This window comes from Clinocottus analis, unplaced genomic scaffold, assembly GCF_023055335.1.
Source record: "Clinocottus analis isolate CAN_PGR_092001 unplaced genomic scaffold, fCliAna1.0.p SCAF_8, whole genome shotgun sequence".
Lineage (NCBI taxonomy): Eukaryota > Metazoa > Chordata > Actinopteri > Perciformes > Cottidae > Clinocottus > Clinocottus analis.
This window is the reverse complement of record NW_027176240.1, coordinates 16356474-16373946: the sequence shown is the minus strand read 5'-3', so window position 1 is coordinate 16373946 and position 17473 is coordinate 16356474. Positions and strand designations below refer to the sequence as shown.

Below are 17473 nucleotides of genomic sequence, written 5' to 3'. Positions count from 1 at the left end.
TAACTTTGTCACCTTTCCCTTCCCGGAGAACATATTGAACAGGAGCTGTCAACTTGACTGCAGCGCTTGCTCAGCGCCATAGCTCATGCCTGAAAGCTGCACAGTTCCTCCCTTAATGGCACTTATAGGTGATGAATTATCACCCAAGTGCACACGGCGGTCACAGGCTTTGTTTTTATGCGTCATACTCACACGACAGAGATAACTTTGCTGGTTAACACACTTTCTGGTCAGTGTTATCTTCTGTGTTCATTCTGCTATAAATAATGTTCTCTATATTGCAGTAAGAGTGAATTGTTTCACTGCTTGTATGTGAAAGTTGTCGCCTGTCGTGATAATCATTACCCGACTCTGCAGTTACTCTCGGCTCTGTAGAGCGTTTTAGTGCGTTTCACCTCATTGTTTGTGTTTTTACGGGCCGCAACTTTACTCTCCGGGTTTCACTCAATGGTAAAAAAAAAACAACAAAAAACTGAGCAGGCATTCTGCTGACTATTGTCATCTCATGAGCTCTTGGAAGCAGGCAGGCAGAGGGAGTCTAAAAAGCGGACTTGCATTGTCTCTATCAGCATCGGTCGGGAAGAGCAACAGCTCTACAAGAACCTCACGTCAGCGACAAACGGGACAGGAATGAGGAAGGAGAGACAACGGATGCATCGGGATGTACAGAGAGTTGGCAAAATGTTGGGGCGGATGACCGGAGAGTCCCATTTTTAACTGACAAACACATCAGACGTATTAACCTTTAACACCAATTCTTCCACTAAATGAGTGAGCAGGGTGACTTTTTAATGATATAACAGCATTTAAAAGAAATCCTGCTTCTCATATCCTAGCCATAGAAATCTGAGCACAACAAAAAGCTGAGGCGGATTCAGAGCACTCTCATTGGCTGTTTCCCGTTCTCGGCATGAACGGAGACAACAGCGTCATCAGCATCCTCAAAGTGTCCCCGGGTGGTCCAAGTGTTCTGGTTCCCATTGAAGCCGGGTTGCTGTTGGTCTTCATTGGGAATCCAGGCCAGCTTGAGTCCCTCACCTCAAGCGGGCGCCTCGTGGGTTGGCGAGAGTAGCGGTGCCAATGCCCATCAGCGCTGAACATCAGTCAGTTCATGCCCCAGATTCACACATCATCTCCACTTCACAGGGCTGGCCGACTGCTTGTGTGTCTGTGTGAGTGTGTGTGTGTGTGTGTGTATTAGAGACAAGGCAATTAGCGATTTCATGAACATAATTTTTTATATGAGAGGAGACGCAACACAAACAAAGCCGAAACAATTTCCGCCACCTTAATGATGCAGAGGAGACGCAGTTATCTGTGTTGAGGTACGACGTCTATCACACAGTTATTGTTGTCGAACAGCATTATTTAAATGTTAATAAGTGGAATCACAGACCGATGTCTCCAGCAGTTGCTCCCAAAATGATGTGAAACGTTTTTTAACATAGCCATTAACGTTTGGAGAGAACTATTGCTTTCATTGTGGAAGGAAATTCTGTAACTTCCTTTTCAAACTCACCTTCACAAGCTCTTCTGGGGAAGAAATAAAAGGCTGCTGTTCATCTGTGATTCATCAACTGGAACCAGGCGAAGGACTGAAAGCCAATTAAACAGATGAAATGAATATATAAGGAAAGAAGGGAGACAGTTTAAATATTCATGCTGTCTGTTGAGTCCCTTTGCTCAACACTTACAGCTGAAGTTTTGCTTTCATCAGACATCTTAAAATATATTTCCTCAATGTCGTCTTTGCTTCGTCGTCTTTTGCAGCTTTGTTTTGAAAGGTATCACCAGCAACATCCACTGACAAAAACAACACCATCTATCTCTAATTCATCATTCAATGCTTCATGAAATGCAGGTGCAGTCGTGTGTGGCATCTACCTTAACTTGTGTCTGATGTTTCCTGAGAGAAAGCATGAGAGTGAGAGTGAGGGAGAGCTTCAGGGAGCCTCGGAGCAGTGAAGCTGCCGGGCTAAAATGAGTTTTTTTTTCTTTGAGGGACAGTTATTTTGTTCACCATTTTTTTACCTCGCCTCGGGCAAGACGCGCCTTTGGAGTTTGCAGAAGATTATTTGGGTTTATTCAAAAACAATAATCAAAAGTTATCTTATTTACGGTGTTTTGCATGGGGACCATTAAACAAATCATGGATTTTTATAACTCATCTCAACTGTTTCCAAGTATGACTCACTTCTTCAGCCTTGTTTGTTTTGAAGGTGTGATCGTACTCACTGTTGCTTTGGGTCACAGATGTATTTGTTACTGCTGCCTCCCCGGAAATTACCAGCTTCATACGTGATTCGCACCCATCAAAGCAATGTGGTACCAACTGGTGCATGTTGTATTGTGTTACAGTGACTGGAATAAGCCTTTCTACAGACCCACTCTCATCTCAAACCCATTATCAGCGCACTGATGAGGTCTGACATCATACAGTCATTGGCCTCGTTTCCCAGATTTGTTAAGAAGCTCTTAAGCGCTAAGAGCTTCTTAGGAGCGCTCTTAAGACCGCTGTGAAAGAAAGACGTGTTTCCCAGAGTCGTTCTTAGCTTAAGAAGATCTTTTACTAGGAAGAAAATGTAAGATCGGCCTCACCCACTCTTAACAGCAGAATGCAGTTAAGAACGCGTTCAGGAAACACCCTTTTCTTAGCGCTCCTTTTTAGCCAAACCCTTTTCTAAGAGCCTTCTGTAGTCCTGAAGAACAATTGAATCTGGGAAACGCGGCCATTACCTTAACTGTCTCAACCCCACAAAATAAAAATCAAGATGTTCAACCAGTTACCCCTGTTCCTGTTATTATTTATTTTATTTTATCTGTGTGTTTAGCTTAGCTTATTGCATTGGGATGCTGCTAGTATGACAAAAAATGTCTCCTTGGAGATTAATAAAGTACTTTTCATTCATTCAGTCAAACAATATTAAACAAACAGCTTGAGTGTATATCTGCCAATAGCTATTAAACACATGACTGGTAGTTTTTAGGTCAACTTTCTGTGTAAATTCACAGTATTTTATTCAGCAACACGCATAGAAGGTCACAGCCATCAGCGTAACATAATTGTGATTGTCCCCTGTCAAAATAATTGTCTTGCCCCCAAACAAAACACATTTATGTGCGCATACACACATTCAGGCACACACAACCACTACAGACGATTGCAGAGCAGACTTACTGCGCCGCCGTGCCGAGGCTCACCATACAACCTCCGTCCAGCAAACCGGCCTTTGATCAGCTCCGCGGACAGCAGCCAAAATGCCAAATTCATCAACACTAATTCAACAGCCCGCCCTGCTCAGCGGCCAAATGTCATCACAGACAAAGATTGCCAGTGGTTATTGTCCAACATATGAGAAGCAACAATTACATTTCTATAGATTTAAATCCCTGATCACACTCCATAATTACACACAGACACGCCTGCTCTACCATGAGAAGTTCATCCGACAGGCCCACGCTTATAAACAACATTGCTCAAGAACCGTGTGCAAAGAATGGCTGTGAATTAAGTTAATCTATACGATGCCGCCTCATTTTACCATAAATACCCTGAATAAGGTAGGCAGCTGCTTGGTGGGAGATCGCGAGGGAGCTGAAATGTTCCGAATTGCTGTTGGCTATGTTGTACTTTAAAGCAAATATCGCAATGTAGGAAGAAGAATCCTCCATTCCAATCTAGAGCTCACGGCATAGCTCACCCGTGTGATTAGTTTACAGTTCGTGACATACCAGTTTCAGTGCAGACTGACTCGGGCCCGACGATCGCTTGCTGTTCGAACGGGTGATTTTCGGGCCCTGGCAGCTGGAATCTCTAAACGTTCTGAGATCCTTCGAGAATCTCGGGATCAGACATCGCAAGAAAATCCTTCTTGCCAGGCTCCAACGTAATGTGTTTGTGTTTGGTAAGCCAGAGCACAGACCTATCAGAGCCCTGTGAGGAGCTCCTTCTGGCAGCTACTGGCATGGCTTCGGTGTGCGAGACAACACAGAGAGACTTTAGAACAACACTACAGATACCCAAAAAGGTTTAGATACCTTAAACAGCATCAGTTATATAAGAACTTTTCTTTACTGAAAGAAAAGAGCAATGAACGGCACAAAAGGCTTTTCTCATCCTTTACCATCTTCTCACTATTCCTCAACAAGCCCCTGTCAGGGTTTGATTGACAGATGCTTCATCCAATCACCTGCTACGCATTTTATTTCTTGAAAGTGTCTGCTTTTTCCCAAACAGACTCCGATGACGGTTTCCTGACCCGCCAGATGTGTTTTTCACACAGAAGCATCTGGCGGATCAGGTTAGCTGCTGGGCCTCCTGTGCAGCTGGACCAGTTGCGCTGTTGATATTTACGCCGTTGGTGACGGCATCCATCACCCAAGCTGTGATCAGGGTTATGATAAAGAGAAATATATCTGCTCGAATTAGTCAAAAGTGTCTTTGTCAGATCTCAAAGCTGGATGTTCGTTCCTCTGCAAGCTCAGCGTGATAGCGAAGGACACACCGGCGGGATGTTGTAAAGCGGAGACATGGCCAGACACACAGATTTGTAATCCGCGATGAACAATTGTACTTGTTGAATTATTGATGTTCCTCTGCTTTCAAGAGGCAGTTGGTGCTACTCATGACAAGCTAGATATTCTCTTTAGGTCCGTCTTGCCCACGGGCAGACTGGCATGTGATGGAAAGACAGAGATATACATGGTGGGTGCACACTCTGTGTCTGTGAATAGGTTGACAGATAACCCGGTGCTTTCGAATGTTCTTTCGGTCTTTCAGCTGGAAAAGACTGAATTTCTGTTGTTTTTTTTTCCATCAAGCTTCAGAGGCAGGTAGCTGCATGTGTTGGGGTTTGGCAACATGAAGTTGTGGCACATAGGAAAATCCAATTCTTTTATGAGCCGATATGGGAAAGGTATAATTTCAATTCCACTTTCCCCACAGTGCATGCAGCAAATACCAATGACTGCAGATGTTTTCTCAGCGTGTGTGCTGAATGGTACAAATATAAATCTGACATATTGTGCTACTATGATGATTTTAACTTTGATCTAACGTACAATATTTCTCATAGCTGTAGATGTTTGCGGCCTGTATGGACTCTTGGATTCCTCTCCAGCATTAGCACTCAGGCTTATCGGCTGACTTCATCTTCACGTTGGTCCATAACATTTGGAGATGAAAGAAATATTTATTTATTCAAGTCCAGGCGTTTTTTCTGCTCTGTTTTTATTCTCCGACGTACACAGTACACGCTTGGTTGTTTCAAAAGACCTTTTGCGTCACTTCTTTGTAAAAATCTATGTATAGCGTTTCATATTTGAAATGAAATGATCCTTTATTAATGCCCTTGGGGAAATTCTTCTCTGCATTTGACCCATCCTTGGTTAAGAGGCAGTGGGCTGCCCCGTGAGGCGACCGGGGAGCGTCCAGGGTTTGAGTGTCGAGCTCAGAGACACTTTGACATGTGAACTATGGAGGAACTGGGGATCGAACCGGCTACCTTGTGGTAACGGGACAACCACTGATCTCCCTCTGAGCTACAGCCACCTTTAATTCCCATGAAAGCATGCAGGAGGCATACTTCATGGTGCTTAGATGGAGAGGTTGTTGAAGCTGAGATAAACCTGTCATCCTTTCTGGGGCACCTTCATCCCACAAGTCTGCAGATGGGAGATGCGTTCATATTTCATGTGTCCAATAAACTCTTACTCTCAGCACTGATTTAAAGAAACTGATCTCAGAGAGATTACAGCCATAAAAAAAAAAAACGACTCATCTTACTAAATCATCCATTCAGAAAATAAGTTACCTGATGTCCATCGCTGCGCCCATAAAGGTGCCAACCGTGTGTCTACTGCGGATGGAAATGTCCTGCTATCACTTTCTCCGCCTAAACTCATAGTTTACGATATTGCACCATCAGCTGGGTTGGTATCAAACTGGCAGACATGTCGTTTGGAAAAGCAGCTCCTGAGATAAATTATCAATGTTGCTGAAGTGCAGCGATTATGAAAAAACGTGAATCATGTTCTCAGCAAACTGTTGTTGAGGAGCAGAGGAAGAGGGGAAATGTGGGCCCGCAGCTGAAAACAGAATATGTTTGCAAGTGTTATATGTTTAAAAAGACGACGCTGGGTCATTTATTGTCTTTTAGTTCTATAGCACAGTACTTGTACATGTTCCAGTATATTACACGTCTTCATAAAATAGCCAAACATGCTCGGGGAATAATGCATGGTGTGTTGACCATGAGTTGTGCTATATGTGCTGGATAAAACAATGCCAATACCACGTTCCAGCTTTCTTCCCGAAGCCCTCATACCTTCACTGTATATGTGATATACGTGTATATGAAGCAGCCACAGCTATGCTTTCTCCTCAGAGACCCGGCACGCTGAATCACTCTCCTGCTCCTCCACTTGTTAAAAGTTCTCACAACTAGGTCAGAAGCTGTTAGTATAATGCAATTCACCTGTGGCTGCTGCACCTGGAGCAGAGCAGATATGTATTTTTTCATAATCCTTTCGTTCTCCTTCAGGAAAGCTCCCAGTCACTCGGCTCACTGCGGTAGTGCATCACAGTGTTACCGCAGAGATTATGTTTATTGATTTACACTATTTCTAATGGCTGACTGCTCTTCTGGAACGGCCCGCTGCACACTGACATCTTTGTCGACGGAGTTTGATGTCTATTGTTTATTCTGTCATGTTGCCTTTCCGTGGGTGAAAAAGAGAATTTAACACAGCTTACTGCGCGCAGAAGATTTTTCCATTACGCTGAGATGCGTTATCTTTCCATTATGTCAGTGGTCCCCGACCACATTGAAGCGTTTATTAAGCTACGGGAAAAGTTCTAAATGACAGCAGTTCGCGACACGTTGCCTTGGTGTCGTGCATTCTGCACAAAACTTTGAGAAAGGTTAGAAGCAGAGACTTTCGGTGCTTCTCCTCGTGTGTCACGTCGCTCTTCTCACACCTCAGCCATCAATAACGGCCCGAAGGCTATACCAGTGTTCTCCAATGTCATTGTATAACCGAGTTGCACAACAACATGCAGATTGCAGTTCCTTCTACACAACAAAGCACAACAACTGAAACTTCTAAACTCCAGCAGCTCTGCTTTCACGCGCGATACGTCTTGTGTGGAAAACCAAACGTAACTCAGAGTAGTTCCTAACTTCACATGAAAAGTTTATTCGACCATCACTGTTTATGCATTAACACAGAGGTCCGTATTCCCTCTTAAGGAAACGTGTGGGAGTAAAGTCAACAACAGCATGCAGTGGGAGTCCAGCAGACCGAGAGGAGGCAACGTTAACAAAATAGAATCATAGAATTACAGGATAAAAGTGTATTTCTTCCGATAATAGTTCAAGCAGATTGGGTAACGAATAGCAAAGTCAAAGGGGAAGGCAGAGAAGCAAGGATTTCAATTGTATGGGGGAGGTATGAAAGCTTTTATTCAGACCTTACCTTGGCTTTTTTTGGGGTTAACATATAAAGAACGTGCAAGGAAATAGAACATTATGAATAGAGAGTGAGGCCACGTGTCTCAACAGGATTAAATGAAGGTTTAAAAGGATCATATAGAATAAACACCACTTACCAGTATCGCAAAAATGTCCAGACCTTTTCTTGTTCCCATAATTTGTTTTGTGGATACCATAGAAACACCAGTCTTGAATACCACCATGTCGCCTGAGAAAAAAAACAACATTCTGCATTTTTTTGCACTCGTGAAATGACAAACAATCCAATGTAAGTTCATCTCCTTTTTCTATTTCTATGTTGGCTACGCGGTCATCTCACTAACCCGCTAAAAGTACAGCAACTTCACCTTCCTCTTTTCTTCCATTCAAGTATGTTTTGGGGTTTGTTAACTTTTATGCCACGTTTGTGAATGAAATAATATAATACCAGCGAGATGCTCTGAGTGTGAGTCAAAACCAGACTTGGCATTAACAAGAGCAAGCCTGGCACTCACTCTCCCCACACCCTTCCTTGAGGGTTTTTACTGAATGCTGCACTTTGACAGAACTGTGGTTTGTGTATTAATGAGGCAGACATGACAGAAATCACTGAGTTACGCGATATAGCACAGTACCCTCAGGAATTTACAGGAGCATGAAAGGTACAACTACAGCTGTCTGTTCATTGCTATTGATCTATTATGAATGTCAGCTTCTACTTTCGCTGCTATTCAGGCTGAGTCTATTGTGCGTGCTACCTTACATAAATACAGTTTTCATAATAATATGAAATAGTAACCAGGAGGAAGAGCTTTGTCAACCCAGATGATGTTGAATACAATACATGGTGGTTTGTTCAAGCTGTCAGCACTTATCAAAACCTGTGGACCTGTACGGAACGTTCTAGTATAAATCTCATCTCATATCATTAATGAGCCTTGTGTAATGTTTAAAAAACAAGTTTTTTATTTATAACTTTTGACTTCTGGGGAGCATCAGCAACATGGGAAGTTTTTTTCTTCCCAATATCATATGACTCAAAAAAGAGACTTCGAACAATCTTCCTCGGCTGGTCCATTAATTATGAGCCAATCTGATGACTCCTTTATTTGCCACATTCTTCCTAATCCAGGACTATGTATTATTCAGACATGTATCTTATCGTCAAAAAAGCAACAAGAATTTATTGAGGAGAGGAGAGAAAAGTATGAATTATTTGTAATTTTATTATTTGTAAGTTGTAACGAAAACTAACTTCAAACGAGTCCAAGATTGTTTGTGAAAAACTTGATTAACTCCAAAAAATTAATTTGGCTTAAATTTGCGTTCCTCTGAATGTAGCTTTGTGTAGCTGAAACAAAAATATGTAGCACAAGAACTTCAAAACCTCAACGTGCTCTCTAATTTATCACATTAAGATTTGTCCTAAAGTGCAATACTAAAGTACACCATGTATTTCTTAAGCAATTTATAATATTTAATTACCATTTGATCGATCCCTGTTTCCAAATGGTGTCAACTATAGGGTCATGAAATCGCTTTGTAAATACCCCTTTGAGTGTGATGGAGTATATGCAGCGCGCTGAAGGGTACCGCAATGTTAAGTGCTATTAGATGCCGACTGACTGTTGATGCATTAGATCCTCGTTGATTTGACTCATATAATGGCTCTGCTCGGAGGCGCGGAGCTGTCCTTGAAAGGAAAACAATATGGATGTTTTGAGGGATGACACACTTGCCTTTTATTGAGCACTCTCATCATTCTCATACTGAAAGACCTCCCCGCTGTATCCAAGTTTTCTGCCATGCTGAACAAGAACTATATGTTGTGCCTTATTTACCCGAATAGAGCGCATAATCCCTCAGCATGTGGGTTCTCCGAGTGTCAATGTGAGCGTTGCTCATGAGACACAATTGCTGTCTGTGTAATTGCTGACACGTGGGTGTTTTACTGCTCAATGTGCCTTGAAACTATAATATCAAGGATGGAGCCCAGACTCTCAGGAAATATTGTGTCACTTCTCTGTCAACTCCTAATAAAGTAAGTGGTATTTTCCAGATGCAAAAAGACTGTGAGGCAATTATTTGAAAAAGACAGTCCAAATTGCCATTTAGTTTGGAGTGAGAGGTGAAGTTAGGATATTTCAAGTTGTGCCAAGCTCTCCAAGCAGGGCAACTTTCTCCACTTGTTAGAGAAGTGGCAGCGGTTGCAGCACCCCTGGGTCTGATTGAATGGGTTGTTACCCAACATCACACAGTTTTCTATCAGCCAAAGGGGCTAAATGTCTGCGAGTAACAACGCTATTGATCTGTGGTGTCTTGCTATTCAGCAGGACTCATTTTGTGACAAGGGACAAGGCCACCGGGGTTAAAAGCCTGCATGAAAACATTCAGGGATTCAATTTTCAGCACTTCAAAATAACTGAATTACTGAATTTATTCCCAACTGAAGGCTATAATCTGCAGTTTTGAAAGCAATGCATTGGGGTGATGATCATTTCGGCGTACAATTACCGAACTCAAGTTAAGTGGTTTAGTTTAAAAAAAAGTTCTTAAAGTGTGGAAGGCCCCCGCTCACTACCAAGAGGCCATGGTGGCAGTTCTGTGATGTTTAACATAGAGTCTGCAGTGCCTTTTAGGCTAAATGGTAAGGACAACATAACAACATAATGCTGACCCTGATGTTAAGGATCATAGTTTTGTTTCTGCTAATAAGTACCACAGAGGCTGATAGTTATTGGAAATTTCATTGGAAGAGCCTTAAAACTGAAGTCATAAAACAGGCTGATGGGAATTGCATGAATTTGGTGATAAACCAACAAATCAGGGGCTTATTATCATCCTTTATTCTCAGGACAGTCAGCCAGGACCAACATAGTAGAGAGCGAGATACATTGCTGTCTTTATATGACAAGAAGAACTCAATGACAAAGTTGATTATAGCAGCCTGAGTCCACACCAATATAAGAAGGCAAAAAAAAACAGTTTCAAGCATACACACGTTTATTGGAAACTCTGGAAACAAAGTGCAACACAACCAATTTAGTAAAGCACAACACACACTTAGCACAGAGTTACCTTCACGCGCACACACACACACACATACACACACTCTCAACTGCCTCACTAGCACCGTGCAATCTGACAGCAGGTCCCGTTGAAGCATACATTCATTGGACTGAACTTGGGATATAGTTCACTCAAACATCTGTGGATGCATAATGTCATATTGTTCCTTTGCATATGACAAGAATAACGTAGTAATACCGATGTTTCGAATCACAGGGTGGACATTTTTCACAGAAACATCCTCAAACCTTGATTTGTCTCCCCGTTAGTGCGTTGAATCCAAGAGAAGAGGGAGGCTCAGAGCGAACAAACGTAGGCTCCAACGATCCCGCTTAAACAAGGTACATCAGGCTTCTTTGTTTTCTGCATGGACACATTTCACACAGCCGCAGTATTGTACATAAAGTATATAAACAGCAAAACACAGCGCAAAGAGTTCTCAAGGCCAGACATGCTTATTCATAGAAAACACTCTTTTCACACAGATGGAACTGGCATGCCATGAACAAAGATTCTTCAGACATCTATTCATTATATTTCATGATAATTTCATTATTCTTGTTTTGTTTTTTTGTGTTACTTTTTATCCCTTGAGTCCTTGGGAAGGTGAATGACTAAAAATAATTTAAAAAAAGATCCACACGATAACACACACTGGTTGCCCTTGTGCATCTGATTAAAAAAGAAAAGAAATATGAACGGGATTATCATCTTCTTTTTTTTTCAATCTCTGTAGAAAATTACTGAACTTTCATCTCAAAATGACACATTCACCTACTGCTACAAAAATATACATAGCACCAAATTAAAAACAAATTGTGGAATGACTTGAAGTGGAAAACTCAAATCCTTTGTTGATAAAGTGAAAATACTGTTACAGACTAGACCTCTGAACATTTTTTTTTCCCAATATACACTGCACCATCTAATAGAATAATACTAAAATGACAAAGTACAAACATCAGGCTGCCAAGTCAGGCGAATGCAGGTCCACGGATCATTTCATCCCAAAATCTGTCTCTCCAGTCAACTCTCAGAGTCTCGTCAAGTCCCGTCACAGAGTCTGATGAGCAGAGTCACGAACCCTTTTTCCTCTCCGGTGAAAGGTTTAGTCAGTGTAAAGTTTTTATTTTGTATTGCATCCGTGTGGGATTGGCCGTGTCAAAAAGAACTGCACGCACACAGTTTGAAGAAGCTGCCGATGGGCAGATTTGAGTATCGTGTTTAAAATAATTTCAATCAGAGGAAAGCTTTCCACGTCTATTAAATCAATGAGCAGCTGAAGGGTGCGGCTGCTTCAGCTGTTGCTTTCTACATTATAACGCTAGTGGACACACACGTACAAACAGCCTCGACCGACATTCTGCGAGATAATGCATGCAAGAGAATAAAATTACAAATCAACCACCGCGGCTTGCTGCTCATTTCGTATGACTCCGTTTCAATGGGGCATCTCCTAATTTTAACACTTGACTCTTCAGTGCACACACACACACACACATATATATATATATATATATATATATATATATATATATATAAAATCGTTGCCTTGCAGTGCATGAAGTCTGATTGGGTTAGAGGTTGAGCTGAGATTGCACCATCCCATTAATGTCACAGCAATAGGGAAAAGGACGTAGTCACCAGGCCAACGAAATGACCCATCCTCTCTCCCAAACCGTGTAACAGGCTACAAATGGCCTTGTTGATGACAGGGGATGTGTCATCTCCATTAATAACGCATTACAGGGTGCAGACAACGTAAGCATGAAATAAAGACTTTGGCGTACATTTGGACATGCTGTCCCTCAATTAAGGCTCAAATATTAATATGGATATGGCTGAATAAAACACCCTGCCCCGGGTTCAGGCCTGTCGTCTCCTGAATGCTAGATTGTCTATTTGCGGGGCTACAGTAGGACTGAACGCCATTTGCAATGCTCTTGGGGCTTCTCATCTGGTCCTAATGTGCTCATGAGCAGCAGAGGCGAACCCCCCTTAATGGGAATTAATGCAGAATCAGAGAGGAGCTTGTACCCATCCAGACTGTCTGTTATGGATTGGACTCATTTAGCTACACTTTGGGTTCATGTCCCTGTGCAACCTCTGAGGGAACATGTGTAACAAGCCGGGATAGTGGAGAACAAAGTCGGACGGTGACAAGGAGAATTGAGGATGGAACGATATGCAGGACTGCGCCGGAAAACTATACAAACCCCGAGAGAAGGGGAAGAAATAGAACGATAAAAATGGGGGACTGTTGAGAAATGTTTGGGAAGATTGGATCCTGTCTTCGACATGGACCAGTGCTTTGTTGATTCTATATATTTATTCATGTTGCAATGGTGCAACTAAAAATAACTCTAAGATGTGCAGTCCTTGTGTTTTCAATTAAAACGCATCAAAAAGTCTCAGTGAAACACAAAGGATGTCATTGGATTTCTGGCGCTATAGTTAGTGTGACATAACATGCAGTGTTTTAATCGTTACACTGGTTTGATTCCATGATTCAATTGCTGTGACATTTCGTCGGATTTGCGGTCCTCGTCCTTTAACAGCTAAACATGGATGAATATATTCAAGCATGGAAAAAAACTGACAACATTTCTCATGAAGTGGGAAAATCTTCCTTCCTAGCTATTAGTAAGACGTGTTTCCTCAGGTTTTCAACATGTTTTTCTCTCTTCTCTCTCTGCGGTGATGTCCCATATTCGTGGGTTCCTCTCACACATCACTACTAAATATAGACTTTCAAGGCTGCTGCGCGAGAGCCAGATATTTCAAAAAAATAAAACAAACTCATGTAAGTGTCACCGAGACGGGGTGCGACAGCACGGGGATGGGCGGGGTGTATTATTGTCCACTGGAATGTGTACGAGAGCCCGTCAGTCACCGTGCGCGGGGAGGCGGGCTCGGTGGCTTGGTGAGGGTGTTGGGGGGAGTCTCGGTGGCGGCCACTAGTCATACTGGCCCTTCAATCAAGCCCTCCAGGGGAAGGCTGGTGGCATTGTCCATAGGCTGCGGGTCGTCTTGGGGATGCGAGGGCGCGTGGGCGGCAACAGCCAGACTGGCGTAAGGCAGGTGACAATCCATGTGCAGGAAGGGCGGGTAGTGCTGGCGGTAGCAGACGTACGCAAACAGCAACCCGATCACTCCTCCGACGAAGGCGTCTGGAAAGTCACAAAAAAAACCAACATGTATATATCTTCAGATATGCATACAGAGTTAAAGAGAGGCCATGTGGAGGAAGACAAACAAGGCCTGCTTTTTGAATGAGCACAATCGATCCGGTGTTACTGTAGGCGACTGTATGTGTAACTGCGTTCCAGTGAGCATTCATCAAGCGTGATGAAAGTAAACTGAAAGGCAACGCGATGAATCTGTTCTACCGAGGCTCACCTGCCTCTGGAAAGGCTGTGTCTGTCATTCTGTCATCTACGCTGAGCACTTACAGTACCTGCCCCCCTTTAAGCTACAATACATCATATAATACCACCCTGCCACGGGGGAAAATTAAGCCTGTATAGGTGGGTATAGATCAAAATGACACGACCAGCTGGTGGCTGGAACAGCTGAACAGGAAGATTTCATAATATCAAAATCATACTTCTCCACGAAGATCAACAAGCTCCCTGTTATTTTCTCTTATTGTGTAAAACGAAATATAATACGAAATCGATTTCCATCCTTCATAAACTATGCAATGCATGAGCTTGCTTTGTAAATGTTTCATCGACTCCCGTCGACTGGATTTAATAGACTGTGACTCGATGCATGATATTAGGTTGGTTGCCTCATCGAGGCAGCAATTGGAAGCCCGGCTTCTCCCCCCGCGTCGGTGGACAGTGCGCACCTCCAAGGTGCGAAGGGGTGGTGAGGATATTAAAATCCATGGCGCATGGCTCAGCAGCCCGGCTAATGGGGGGCTCTCAGCTCGTGTTTACACTAAGTGCAGATTGGGGCCCGTCCAGTTTAATGGGCTGCACCACGGCTGCTTGCATACGGTCTGTCGGGGAGAGGGAGGAGAATCAGTTTTCAGTGAATACTAAGAGGACAGCAACCGCAACCCCATGTGTGTGTTGCAGTTTTTATGACAACAAATCCTGGTTGTTAAGAGAGTTTTCTACTCAGTAGCTGACCCCCTCCCCTGGAACATATGGCTCCCTAAAAGTAATTAACACCCCATGACAGAGCTGCGATCATATTAGTACATATCTCCTGCCACACTAAACCCACATATGCATCCCCCCCCCCCCTCCCTCACGCTTCTTCCAGATCGTATGCAAAACTGAAGCTTGTAATTATAATTTTCTTCCCAGGCAACTGAATTAAATGCCACCTCGCTGAGACATTTTTCAGTCATTATGCTACAGCAGGCAGAAAACAGCCTTATGCAACAACATGCTTAGTGTGTTGGGCAAATAAGCAAGCTGGCCAGTCGGATTTACTGTATGGTTGTGAACCTTTCTTTAATTTGCCAGCCATGGTGATTACGGTAAAAATGTCATTACAGCAGTACAGCGGTTTGAAATGAGCATCCCCCCAGAGTTTGCCTTCCAAATGATCTGTATTATGACTATAAAAGTGCCATGAGCCAGGTGGGATTCAAACCGAGTTCTGCACAGCAATCCTTTCTCAGGCTGACACCAGCCGATTTAACACCATGTGAGTTTAAAAAATACACTAAAAAAAGACGCAGTGGTCCCGTTCCTCGTGTCTGAGCTGGTTCGCGGACCTTGCCAGTGGTGTTTGTAGTCGCAAGTCCGGGACAATGCGATCATCAGGGCGCTGTAGAGAGGCAACACCATGGCGCACAGACGCCAGCTACGCCCCCGACCTTGATCCGTAAAACACTGCAGCTTCCCTGCCAGGTAGAAGGAGGTGAAGCCGAGGCCAGAGAATGCAACTGTAGCAGGCAGAGAAGTGGGCAGACAAAGAGAAAGAATCAAAAGGTCAAGATTAAGCAGTAAATACAGCATCCCCATCATAAACTCTCCGCTTGTGTATTAGCAAAGACATAAACAGTGACCATGACTCAAGGGACTTTCTCGTAAAAGTCATTGCATGATGGAAAAGTGTGCAACAGTTACAGTGCAGAATAAAAAAAAAATCGGCAATGAAATGGATAGCTATAGTGTGATGACGAAGCGTTTCAGGCTGAACAAGGTAATGAAGAAGGCAGATGGGAGAGCTGCAGTTTGTCCACTGCTCCTCAATAGCAGGTAAGCTCACTGAGGGATGAAATTTAGGTCTGTTAGGAAAATACCCCCGCACTAAATCCCTGTGTGCAACACGCCATGCACATCTACTCGACACTATGCACGACCCAAACGCATGTTAAGACTTTCGTGGTGCATGGAGTTGTTCTGAGTCCCCAGTGTGCATGCCTGTCATCCATAGAACAAAATTAGATTCATAATGACCCCTTTCTATGCAAAAACTGCTGTATTGAGATAAGTAAACCCTGACAGTCCCAAATTACACCACATTGCACATCAGATTAGTATGGAGCTGATTAATACATAGCTAATTCAAAAGTGCACATTTCGTCCAGCAACTCCTCTGCACAGTCTGAGCTCACAGTTAAAGCCCGAGCCCCGTGTGGGAAAGAAATGTGACCGAGCCGCTGGACCAGCTGTGCTCAGTTGATGGTTGAATGGTTGGTGTAAGAGAAACAGCGAGGCTCTAATTATATGAATTAGAAGTTGCGTGGTGCTGTAAAATGGTGGCGCTAAAACAGGGTCATTACTTTACTGAGGCGGCGGGCCAAACAGCACATTTGTCCCTTAACCCACAAACTGGCCCAGAATACTGGCCGCCATGCAGGACACATGTGAAGGTAGAGAGAGAACAAGGGTGGGCAGAGAGAGCGGAGGCAGAGGTCCAGTTGTCTCAGTGGCTGTCCTGCTGTCAGTCAGTAGGAGTTGGCGCCATTAAGAACTGAGCATTTGTTCATTGGGCAATTTAGACCCATATGTTGGAATACTGGTACAGGTTTATAATGGGTTTGGAATAAAGATTGATTATACAGTCAGTGTCACACATCTCGGAAATTATGGCTATAACGTTCACTTAATTGCATTTTTACTTAAAAATGTACTCCTGTATTAAACACTTCAACAGCAATGAATCTAACGTGGGTTGGATTCTTCAAAGGTATGTATGGTTTTCTGTATGTGTTCTTGTTGTTGCTACATAGACAACATACAGTTTCCATGGAAAATGGACACACTGTTGTTTTATGGTCCAAAATCCAGGAAGAAAAGCCCTCAAAGTGTGAAGCCCACACTGGACAAATTAAGCCCTGGAGCGGTCACCATTTGGTCTGTTGTTTGAAACTTTACCAGACATGTCAGTGGACAAAACCAGATGAGGGCTCTGCAGTTACGCTCAGTGTGATCTCTACGGTGTGAGCATAAAAACGACGAGGACAGAAGTGAAGAACACTATCAGCAAACCAAATATCGCTAACAACAGACTGTAAGACGCGTCCAACCAGACACTCAGTTCCATTGCTGGCATCATGTGTCTCTGCTCAGTGACTACAGACCTGATTGTCCTGATTGTAACCAGGTTTTCAAGCAAAACAGTTTTATTCTGGACCAACGTACTGGATCTGTACATAGTGTGACTAAGAAAGTATGCTGCTGTCTCTGAAGAAACCTGTTTTTTTAACATCTCCTGGAACGGGCCCAACCGCCATGAATCAAATGGATGCTGTATTGCTGACTGTGCGGGCCTCTTGGGTGGCCTATACAGTCTCACTTATTAGTAGTGGTTTAAGTTGCAAGATTACATTCGGCCCATAGGTTTCTTTTAATAGTTTAAACTTTAAAGTGGACCAGTACTTTATAGCTTTATGGAGACATAATTCACCCGGGGCCAGATTAACCAAGGTAATTAAATCTATATGGAGAGCAGGGACATTATGA

The 17473-nt window shown here is 43.2% G+C and overlaps 1 protein-coding gene across 1 annotated transcript in view; it reads right to left on the bottom strand.

Moving 5' to 3' along the window:
• Positions 1 to 12075: 12075 nt before the first annotated feature.
• The window catches only part of plpp4 (phospholipid phosphatase 4), a 40850-nt gene continuing 35452 nt past the window's right edge, over positions 12076 to 17473 (bottom strand). Inside the window, exons 7-8 of the mRNA XM_068568072.1 lie at positions 15277 to 15447; positions 12076 to 13711 (exon numbers count right to left, since the gene is read on the bottom strand). Coding sequence (XP_068424173.1) covers positions 13503 to 13711; positions 15277 to 15447 — 380 coding nt within the window. The 3' untranslated portion in view covers positions 12076 to 13502. The remainder of the gene's footprint in view (positions 13712 to 15276; positions 15448 to 17473) is intronic.